This window comes from Marmota monax, unplaced genomic scaffold (assembly GCF_021218885.2).
Source record: "Marmota monax isolate L192 unplaced genomic scaffold, Marmota_monax_Labrador192_F-V1.1 WCK01_AAM20220418_F8-fsc00441, whole genome shotgun sequence".
NCBI classification, from domain to species: domain Eukaryota; kingdom Metazoa; phylum Chordata; class Mammalia; order Rodentia; family Sciuridae; genus Marmota; species Marmota monax.
Genome location: NW_026694644.1, coordinates 252,382 through 263,957, shown reverse-complemented (window position 1 = coordinate 263,957; position 11,576 = coordinate 252,382). Strand labels below are relative to the sequence as shown.

The 11,576-nt window shown below is 34.6% G+C and overlaps 1 protein-coding gene across 2 annotated transcripts; it reads right to left on the bottom strand.

Annotated features, from left to right (window-relative positions):
* LOC124078356 (olfactory receptor 4C45-like) lies at nucleotides 1-2,741 on the bottom strand. 2 transcript variants are annotated; one of them, XM_046423108.2, is made up of 4 exons: nucleotides 2,588-2,741; nucleotides 1,137-1,372; nucleotides 862-1,006; nucleotides 1-750 (listed from the first exon to the last, which is right to left on the bottom strand). In XM_046423108.2, exons 3-4 carry the CDS (start codon nucleotides 965-967, stop codon nucleotides 47-49), a joined length of 810 nt encoding a protein of 269 aa, XP_046279064.1. In that variant the 5' UTR covers nucleotides 968-1,006; nucleotides 1,137-1,372; nucleotides 2,588-2,741; the 3' UTR covers nucleotides 1-46. The 2 variants fall into 2 exon arrangements, with proteins under 2 accessions (XP_046279064.1, XP_058428296.1); XM_058572313.1 differs by having other exon boundaries at nucleotides 1-1,006.
* Between the last annotated feature and the right edge of the window lie 8,835 nt (nucleotides 2,742-11,576).

Genomic DNA, 11,576 nt, shown 5'->3' with positions numbered 1-11,576 from the left:
TATAAAATATCACTCAATATTCTTCTTAGTGCACTATGCACAGGGTTTATTTTTCATCAACTTTCATCATTTGATCCCAGAGCTTCTTCAGAACCTTTTTCACTTCCTCATTTCTGAAGGTGTAGATCAAAGTGTTTAACATAGGTGTCACTAGGGTACAAAACACAGTCACAGCTTTGTCAGCAGGGAAGGAGGCCACAGGTCTGAGGTACAGGTATGAACAAGGTACAAAGAATAAGATGACAACTGTGACATGAGAGGCACAGGTAGACAGGGCTTTGCGGCGCCCTTCGGAGCTGTGAGACCTCAGGGAGCACAGGATGATGACATAGGAAGCCACCAGCATGGAGAAGGTGATCAAACACAGTGACCCACTGTTGGCAGCAATCAGGGGCCCCAAACTGTGGGTGTCTGTGCAGGCCAGCTCCAGGAGAGGAATTAAATCACACATAAAGTGATCCATGACATTGGGTCCACAGAATGGTAACTGGGCCATAAACAAAATCTGTATCCCTCCATGAATAAACCCCAAGATCCCAGCCGCCCCCACCAGGAAACCACACACCTGCCGGTTCATGATGGTCATGTAGTGCAAGGGCTTACAGATGGCCACATAGCGGTCATAGGCCATGGCCATTAACAGGATGATCTCAGCTGCAGCAAAAAAGTGTTCAGTAAAGAGCTGAGTCATGCAGCCACTGAAGGATATGGTGTTCTTTTCAGAGATCAAGTCAAAGATCATTTTGGGTGCTATGGAAGAAGAGTAGAAACCATCTATAATGGACAAACAGGACAGAAAGAAGTACATGGGAGAGCCCAGGGCTGGGCTGATGAAGATGGTGATGGAGATGAGCATATTACCTGCCAGTGTGATCAAATAGGCCAGTAGAAGCACAGTAAATAAGATTTTCTGCAGTTGTGGATTTTGGGTCAGGCCCAGCAAGATGAATTCTGTTACATTGCTCATCTTTCCTGTCAATTTAGCTTGTGTTTGGGCATAGTTTATCTGAAAAACAAACAAACAAAGAAACATGATGTGTCTGAGGGATGATAGCTCATATTCCATGTTAAAGTACTTCATTGCTTTACTGGACCAGTCCTCTGCAATGGATGCAGTTAGTCTTTATTTATCTCACCTCTTTTATGGGCGGTTGTACAGAACAGAAGGAGGTTAGATTTCAAATAGTTCAATACATTATAGGTACCACAAGAAAACAAGGCATTATTATGAATGTTGACTTGTGTTTAATTTCTGAACATTCTTTCTTTCTCTAAAAAATCTCAAAGGTGGCTTTCTTTCATTGCTGGGAGGATTTCAAATATCTTCAATGACGATTATTTTGTAATTATATTTCTTTATCTTCATGGACATCTGTGGATACATGAACATAATATTCTATTAAAATTAACTAAGGTGCTAAGGGTCTCTGAATCTAAACCAGCTGTGTTTTCTGACTTGTTTTTTCTCTGTCATTTGGACATAAAATTGAGCTATATATGAACTGTTTTTTTTTCTTCTTCTTCTCCTAAATGCCAAGGAATTTTCTTTACTACAGCTCAACCAGAATGATCCATTGTTGTGACTGTCTCTATGCCACCATTTCATGCCCAGCTTGCCACATCTTTGGATATGAATGTAAATGGTACAATGTTTCCCTGAAAGTTCACAGTATTTTACAAATAAATTGTCCTTGCATTGGTATTTTAATAGATACAGTGTTGTACTCTGGATTAGATATATTTCCCCACTCACTTTTTATAAATGGAATAAAATGCCATGAATTTACTATTGGCAAGATATAAATATTAGGGTCAGATAAGAAGATACAATTATATTAGCATAAATTCAGTCAGATAAGATGAATTTGTAATTTTCATGGCTAATTGGTAGAAATACTGCATACATAAAAAAATTTAAAATAATCCTTATTTTGAATAATCTAGATATAGGTTTTCAAAATTAAGTCCATGTTGTTACAAAAGAACCTAAGATATTTAATTTTTTCTTAGCCTTTTTCTACTTCTTTTTCCAATCTCTGCCCCAAATTATTCATAAAAAAAAAGTTTTTATTTTTTCTGGACACAGAATTCAACCTCAAGACCTCTCAGATTCTATAAAAGTGTGAACAAATGTTTTTGGTTTTCAGCAAAACTTTATCCCTGAGTTGTTTCCTTTCTATTCTTGGCTCTTATGGGTGCTAAATACAGTTATTATTAATTTTTCTTAATAGATTTAATTCACAAAATCTAACTTCAATTTGGCAACAAGAAAGTTATGAATAGGGGAAATGTTAAGCCTTTACAAACAGAACTCCACAGACTTATTGCAATTATTTAGACATAAATGTTTATCACACTGTCTTAAAAGTGACTCTAGTCATTTTAATCATCATGCTTTAGCAAAATTACAGAAGATGTTTTCACCTGATATTTTCAGTGAAAATTTGTGTCCAGTTTCTTTTTCAGAGCAAAATAGCAAATTTCTAATCAAATATGTGTTCACAAAAAACAACTTCAGAGAAAATAAGTTGGCTGGATGAAGTTACTTGATTAAAAATTTGGAGAAAAACGTTTAGTTTTCACTGACCTGGGTCTGGTGATAGTGGAATTCTCTGTCAATGTTTTCTTCTCCTCTGGGAGTTTTCAACTCAGCCTTCCATGGACTCCATGATCTGAGACTGGAATTATTGTTGCCCCAGACCATTCTTCAATGTCGACATTTTCGTTCATATGGTACCATTATCAGTCTGGATTTTGTCAGAAAAACAAACCATTTCAGTTAGGAAGCTTTGATAGCTCTAGAACTTAATTCATGCTCATTTTCTTGGTTTCCTATGAAAGTATACATGAATCTTCTATATATAGTTTTTCAGAAAACAATAATTTCAGGTGTTTTGAACTATATTCAATCCAAAGTAAAAATAAAAGGAACACAGCCTAATTATCCAAATCAGGAAAAGTCATTATATTCAACAATATAACATAAGTGAATCCTGCGATTAGACACTGTTTTCCCAATTTGACCAAACATTTGCTTCCTAAGAGCCTAGGAGCAATGTGGAGAGGGGATTCCTTGCATCTTAAATCAAGTTCTCCTTTCCTTTCTATTGCCCTAGAAACCCACTCAGCTAAGGAGTGGGATCTCACAAGCAAGGAATTCTCCATCTCATTGGTCATGGCTCTGCTGCTGTCATTGGCTCACAGACCCATCATAATAATTCTCTCCTTGTGGACTCTAGAGAGATGTTTAAATTGACTTCCACAGATTGCAGGGTTTAGTAAAGCTTTGGCCTGTCAAGTACCCAGAGGATCCATAATTGGCTCTGCCAAAATATTTTCCAAGGCAACAACAAAAGTCCTCTGCTTACTCCCACTTGGTGCCCACAAACATAATTAGTGGTTAGTTTTAGAAAATCACTTAAGGTGGGGGTAAAAGTATGTCCAGGCTACAGTTTAGGATGAAAATTGAGCAATACAATTTGGCAAACTTCTTTATAAGTTTTTTTTTTTTCGTTTGTTTGTTTTTGTTTTTATAATTATGACCTTGAGAGCAAGGCCTAGGATATGGGTTGGTTGTAGCCTTAGATAAGAGAAAAGAGAATGTACTTTTCCCTGATACATGAATGGTGTCAAATGTATGGTTGCTCTGAAGGTTGGATCTGCCAGTGATCAAGACTGTGCCTGAGTGTGCTGGAGATTGTGCATTTTTATTAGTGATTGACGGATGAAATTTAGATGGCAGCATTCCCAGCTACCAAAGATTCATAATTTAATAGTTATAGGGATATCAGCTTATTTCAAGGAAATCTCATTGATAACACATTTTCATGGTTATTTGAAATAGAGAATAATGAATCTTAGACTTACAGGCTCTGTATTTCCAACAGTAGCTATTGAGAATGTCACAGTTACTTGAACACTGTGGATAAAGACACACAGAGAACTCTGGAAAGGAGACCACACCAGTATCTTATCCCTTGCAGCTTCTGAGGTGATGAAGAATGATGAAAAATATTTAAAATGCAATGAAAATCCAAGATAACTAAAATTATAGTACAAATTTTAATATATTATTAATTTTATAGAAATAAAACAGTTTCCATAATTAAAACTTGGTATCTGTTGAAGAAACCCTCTGAACTGTTCTTTTCAGAAGTTTTAATTTTGTTCTTTTCAGAAGTTTTAGTTTCAGAACTTTTTTAGTTTTAGTTAAGTTAATCATGGCTCTACTCTGTATTTCTATGAGTTTGAATATTTTAGATACTTTATATGAATGGAAAAATGAGGTATTTGATCCCATGTAACTTTTTTTTTCATCGTATATTCAAGATTTACCTGTCCAGTTTCATATGACAGGGCTTCATTGTTTTATAAGACTTAATAACATTCCATTGAATTTATATCCCACAATTTATTTATCCACTCATCTATACAAGAATGTTAAAAATTTCCACCTCTTTAATCATGCTACAGTCATAAACACACTGACCACAAATATTTCTTATGTTTTTTTATGTCGATTCTTTTGTTTTATGGAGGTTTTCTGCCCTGTGCCCTTTTAGGGCACTGCAGAAGGAACTGTGGGATACTTAACCAATGAGCAACAGTCCCAGCCCTTTTTTACTTTTCATTTTGAGTCAGGGTCTCACTAAGTTGCTTGGGGCCAGGCTAAGCTGCTGAGGCTGGCCTTGAACCTGTGATCTTCTGCCTCAGCCTCCCCAGTTGCTGGGATCACAGATGTGCACCACCATGTCTTGCTTGTCTTTAATTTTGAAATCATTTTAGACTTTAAGAAAGTTGCAATCTGATTGTAATTTTTTGTATAAATGCTCAGAATTGAAGTTTGTGCATCAAATAGTAGTTTGATTTTTAAAGCAGTTAAAGGATCTTTTTTTCTGTTTTCCATTGCAGCTGACTCATTTCCACCAGTGTTTTAGGGACTGACAAGGCAAGGCACTGAAGAGAGCAGGAAACAGTTTTATTTGGCTGCAGCCAGGTTCAGAGAGAACAGCTTTTGCTGTAATCAACTAATCCCTTGAACCCTGAGTTCAGGTGGTTTCAGAACTTTATACCCAGCAAGTATGGGGAGGGGCTCAGAAGTTCACATTCTGCAGAAGTTCACACATAAAAGCAGCTTTTCTCTTTCACTGTTCTGGGCAAGTTAACCCTTCAAGGACAACACCTGAGAAGGGGAGAGCTTCTTCTCCCATTTCTTTCCTTCCCCTGCCAGCTCTCTGTTATCAGAGATTCCTCTTATCTTGGAAATGTAGACATCTCTATGAAGCTCGAGCTCAAAGCCAGAGGCCTTGCTAAAGGATCTGTCTTTTTTTTTTAATCACATTTTGCATTTGCAAACACACTTTTACATACTACCATACTGGATAAATGTTTGTGGAAAACTAGTACAGGGGCATTCAACACCTGGAGTACTGATGTCTTCCAGCCAGTGGCCAAGTAAAATAGAGCAACAGGAAGATATGAAGTTTACCTACATTGAACTCTTTTGTAGATATTCTTTTGCTGATAGTCCTAAAGTCAATTATGGTGAAGATTTCTGGAGAAGCTTAGCTAAGATTTTCTGTAGAGGAGGGAGTGGCCCTATACCAGCCGTGTCCACAGATGCTGGGAACAGGCCTGAGGCTGAATCTAAGTTTTTCAAGTGATGTTTATGAGATGACAAAGGGAGTAGAAAATCTTATTCTTCTGTCTTCTGGTTAGAAACTTGATACAATTGTTCATGAAGAAACTTATGATTTAAAGAATGATGTTGTTCTGTTTTCTACTTTCCTGTTAAGTAGCAAGCATAATCTTCTGAGATTCAAGGAAAACTTATGGGATATAGATGGAATATATCTATCTATCTATCTATATATATATATATATATATATATATATAGAGAGAGAGAGAGAGAGAGAGAGAGAGAGAGAGAGAGACAGAGAGAGAGGGTGGAAATAATATATATTTAATAAAAGATGTAGGATGGCCAAGGATTCTTTAGGCTTTATTTTTTATAACAATAGAAGTGGTGTTGAGAAGATTTGCAAGACTTGTGTCCTGGACTAGACCTCAATATTTTTCTTCTTTCTTTATAAATCTGAGCTCCTTTTCTTAAAATTATATTTTGTGGACAACTGAAATTACTTTCATACTGTTTGTCTGCAATTCTCTACTCAAATTTGAATGTGCTGAGTGTACTTCCTTGATTACTCAGATATCATCATTTTCTTGTGTGTCACCTGCTTTTGTCCTTCTTAGCCAAGGTACAAGTACAACCCAAAGAAGTTTTTAAGAGGTGACATGGTGTGTAGGAAAGCACCTCATGAAATATCTTCTATTTGAGAAATGATGTCCAAAATTTCTTTATGATTATAATTGGAAGAATTTTATACCCCCCCCCATGAATTTCAACAGAGACAATAGTTTATTCTGGAAAGATCAACATTTTAAGGTAAATGAAACCACCTGGAATTGTGCAGCACAGCAGTCTTAATTCCTGGGTTAATCCTGCCTCAGTGACTCATATTCCTCAAAACCAATTCATTTCTGTTTATCCTCCATCTTTCATAGTGATAACCTGAATTTCAGTAGTTATAATCAAAATTATACTTTTTTCAACACAATTTTTAAAGTTAGGTCCATTTTTTAAAATATTGTAATTACTTGGCCTATTGGTTTATATAGAGTACCCAAATTTTGCTCAAAATTGTCATATTAGGTACATAAATTAATAGAATTTATGTGAAAACATTTTTTATGCTAGTTAGCAATGTGCTTTCCTTTGGTGACTAATTTGTAAATTTCAGGGTGTTTCTAATAGGAAACACCTTAGTAATCATTTAATCAAATACTCATCTTTCATGTTAAATGTGAGTAGGTTTTGTTTTTATATTCCCTTTTCATTTGAATCATTCTCCAAGATGATTCTTTGGCCTCAGAGCATCATCATGGAATTTTTCACCTCTGTGTTTCTGAGGGTATATATTAAAGGTAAATGGAACTACCCAGAGTTTCACCATAGTATAAAACACAGCCTCCACTTTGTCAATGGGAAAGGTGACCATGAGCTGAAAGCACACAAATAGGATACAAAGAAGAGGATGACTACAGCAATGTGGGAGGCACAGGTGGAGAGAGCTTTCCTCCGTTCTTCCTGGCTGCAAGTCTTTAGGGAACAAAGGATGAGAATGTGGGAGATGATAGGAAGAGCAAAAATGAGGATGCACATCAGCCCACTGTTGGCAGCAACCAAGAGCCAAAGATATGAGAGTCTTTGCAGGAGAGTTTCAGGAGGGGAAAAGGGTCACAGTTGAAATGATCAATAACATTTGGGCCACAGAAGGGAAAAAAGACCATGAAAAGAGCTTAAATCAGACCATGTAAAAATCCTCCAGCCAGGCCACAGACACCAGGAGGCAACAAACATACCTGTTCATTGTGATCATGTAGTGCAGGGGCTTGCAGATGTCCACAAAGTGGTCTCAGGGCATCACTGTGAGCAGGATGATCTCAACTCCCCCAAAGAAATATTCTGCATAGAGCTGAGTCATGCACCCACTAAAGGAGATAGTTTCCTTTGCAGCAAATAAGACAAGTATCATTTAGATAGTAAATAAATAAATAAAATTTAAAAAAAAATAAAAATAAAAAAAAGAAGAAGAAGGAAAGAGACATTTTAAAAATATTTGGTAACATATGACAAGTATGATTATTGATAGAAGAATGCAAATTTGAAAACACACAGCATTATTATTATTCTGGAAATATTTGTTACAAATTTGAGAGAACATAAATTAAATAACCAAAAAATGAAAACCACCAACTATATTCACACATTCACACACACACACACACACACACACACACACACACTCACACACACACACAATGTTCACTATAGAAATAAGTACACCAAGCAAAAAGAAGATTTGATGAATTTAAAAGTTTTTTGGTATTTTTAGAATATAAACTAAAGGTATGAACATACATAAACTCAATAAAAAGAAAATAGGGTTAAATTACAAAAGAACCTTACCTTTCAAGAGTATTTAGAAGATTATAATGCATAGTTCATAAAAGGTTTTCAATAACTACATAGGCATTTTTCGCAACCAGATTTTTCTCAATGCTGCCACCAAAAAGTGGAAAAAAAATAGCCTATAGTAAAATTTCAGGTAAACCAAAGATCTGTACAGAACAGAAAAAGAAAGAGATCAACATATATCTAATATCTGATTAGAAACAGCATTTAAGTGAAAACAATGGTATAAGTCACAGGAAAAAAAATGATGCATTTTGCCACAGAAAAATATGGAACACATTGAAAATGCTTATAACAATGGGGCAACAGTTGTTATAGAAATTGTTTCTTAACAAATTCAAATATTCATTTACCATTACAGAAAGGGTAATCTTCCATTTCATAATTCACAAGACAAATGCAATTTAAAGACAATGAAGTGTTTTTAACAGGCAAATTGGCAAACATTGAAGACAGTTATAGCATTCTATACTGATGAATGTGGGTTGATACAAAATGTTCTGATACTTAATTCTGTAAAATCAGGGCTTCAAAACTGATCATGTTCAGTGGTCCTTTACTTCTTATTCATACAAATGTACTCTATATAAACATATAAAAAAATATGCATATATATTTCACATCACAATCTATTTTTATGATAGTGAAAATGTAAGAAAATTTTGAATGTCTACAGTAAGAAGAAAATTTAAATGAATTCAAATGGATGCTGTAAGATCTTGGAATAATACATTCTAAGCTCTGAAAGAAAAAGGATGCCAATCAAAAATATCATACCCAGCAAAATTAAGCTCAGAACTGATGATGAAATAAAACCTTCCATGATAAACAAAAGTTAAAAGAATTCACAATTAAGAAGACTGTATGACAAAACATACTAAAGAAAATATTTCATGAAGAAGAAATGAAAAATAAAATTGAAGGCCAGAAATGAGAGGATATACACTGGAAAAAGTGTCCATCAAAGGAAAAACTCATTCAAATTAAAAAAAAAAAGAGAGAGAGAGAGAGAGAAACAACTCAAAATGACAGGGAACAAAAATCATATCTTCATCATAACATTGAATGTAAATGGCCTAAACTCATCATTCAAAAGACACAGACAGGCAGATGAGATTGAAAAAATAGGACCCAGTAAAGTATGCTGTCTACAAGAGTCAGCACATAGTCAAAGACCTTCACAGATTTGAGGTAAAAGGATGGGAAAAAACACATCCTTCACATGGATCTCATAAACAAGAAGGTGTTCTAAAGTGGATTTCAAGCCAAATTTAATCAGAAGGGTCATTTCATACTAGTTAAGGGAATTTTATACCAACAAGATAAAACAATAATAAATATTTATGCCACAAACAATGGGTAATCTACATACATAAAACAAACCCTTCTTAATTTAAAAAAATTGGCTACAATACAATAATACCCGGTAACTTTAACACACTTCCCTCACCACGGGATAGATCCTCCAAACAAAACTAAATAAGGAAGTTATAGAGCTAAAAAAATATAAATAATAATTTAGACTTAACAGACATTTTTAGAATATTTCATCCATCAATTACCAAACATTTTCTCCTCAGCCACACATGGGTCCTTTTCTAAAATAAACCATATCTTATGCCACAATGCAATTTTTTAGCACATACAGAAAAATAGAGATAATATTTTACATCCCAGTAGTTCATAGTGGGGTGAAATTAGAAATCAATTATACAATACAAAATAGAAACTACTTTAACATCTGGGCACTAAATAATGCACCACTGAATGACCAATGGATAGCCAAGTGTGGTGGTACACACTGTAATCCTAGCAGCTTAGGAGGTTGAGGCAGGAGGATGACGAGTATACAGCCAGCCTCAGCAACTTAGTGAGGCCCTGAACAACTTAGGGAAACTTGTCTATAAATAAAATATAAAAAAGGGATGGGGATAGGGCTCAGTGGTTGAGTGCCCCTGGGTTCAATCCCAGTACCATGGGAATGAATAACTGATGGATAGCAGAAAATATCATGAAGGAAATGAAAAAAATAGTTACAGGTAAATGAGAAAAGTAGCAAAACACATCAAATCTCTGGGACACTATGAAGGCAGTTCTAAGAGGAAAGTTCATTGTACAGAGATCATTCTTTAAAACAATAGAAAGGCACCAAATAAATAACCTAATATTATACCTCAAAGCCCTACAAAAAGAATAACAAATCAACTCCAAAAGCAGTAGAAGATGGAAAAAAACTAAAATCAGAGGTGACATCAATAAAATTAAAACAATAAAATAATAAAACAATTCAAAAAATCAATAAAAGTTTGTTCTCTGAGAAAATAAACAAAATTCATAAACCCATAGCCAAGCTAACCAAGAGAAAACTCAAATTACTAAAATCCATGATGAAAAAGGAAATATCACCGCAAACACAAGTGAAATACAGATGATAATCAGAAACTATTTAGAAAATTCATAGTTCAATAAAATAGAAAATCTTGAAGACATCAACAAATTTCTAGAGACAAATTACTTACTCAAATTGAATCAGGAGAACATAAAAATTTAAACAAAACAATTTCAAGCAACAAAACTGAAGAAGACATCAAAAGCCTACCAATCAAGCAAAGCCCAGGACCAGATGAATTTTCAGCCGAGTTCTACCATATCTTTAAAGAAGAAGTTACTCCTCAAATAATTCCATTAAATAGAAAAGAAGTGTATCCTTCCAAATTCATTCTATGAAGCTAGTGTCACCCTGATACCAAAATCAAAGACACATCAAAGAAAGAAAATTTCAAACCTATATCCCTTATGAACATAGATGCAACATTCTTAATAAAATATTGGCTAACTGCATACAAAAACATATTAAAAAGATAGTGTACCATGATCAAGTTGGGGCCATTACAGGGATGCAAGGTTGATTCAACATACAGAAATCAATAAATGTATCATATCACATCAAGAGACTTAAAAAGAAGAATCACATGATTATCTGAATAGATGCAGAAAAAGCATTTGACAAAATACAGTATATATTCACATTCAAAACACTACTAGGGATAGTAGGAACATACCTGAACATAGTAAAAGCTATACATATTAGACTGGAGGCCAACATCATTCAAAATGGAAAAAAAAAAAAAAAAACTTGAAAGTTTTACCTTAAAAACTGGAATAAGATAGGGATTCCCTCTTTCACCACTTCTATTCAATGCATTCCTAGCAACTCTAGCTACAGTGATTAGGCAAAAGAAAGACATTAAATGGATATGAATATGAAAAGAACTCAAACTGTCCCTATCATTACTTTCTTACTGTTTATCATTGTGTTATTGTCTGTTTCACAGTAAAATGAAATCCACAATAACAAAGTGGAACACTAGGACTTAGTAGATACTCCATAGCATTTATTGAATAAATAGGTACATGGATGTGTCGGTGAATAAACTCTACACGGTAGTACATACTATACATGTATTTGTGTAAAACCTTGTAATATTACTAATGAAGTTAAAATTGCCCATTAAATTATGACTACAGAGTAAACAC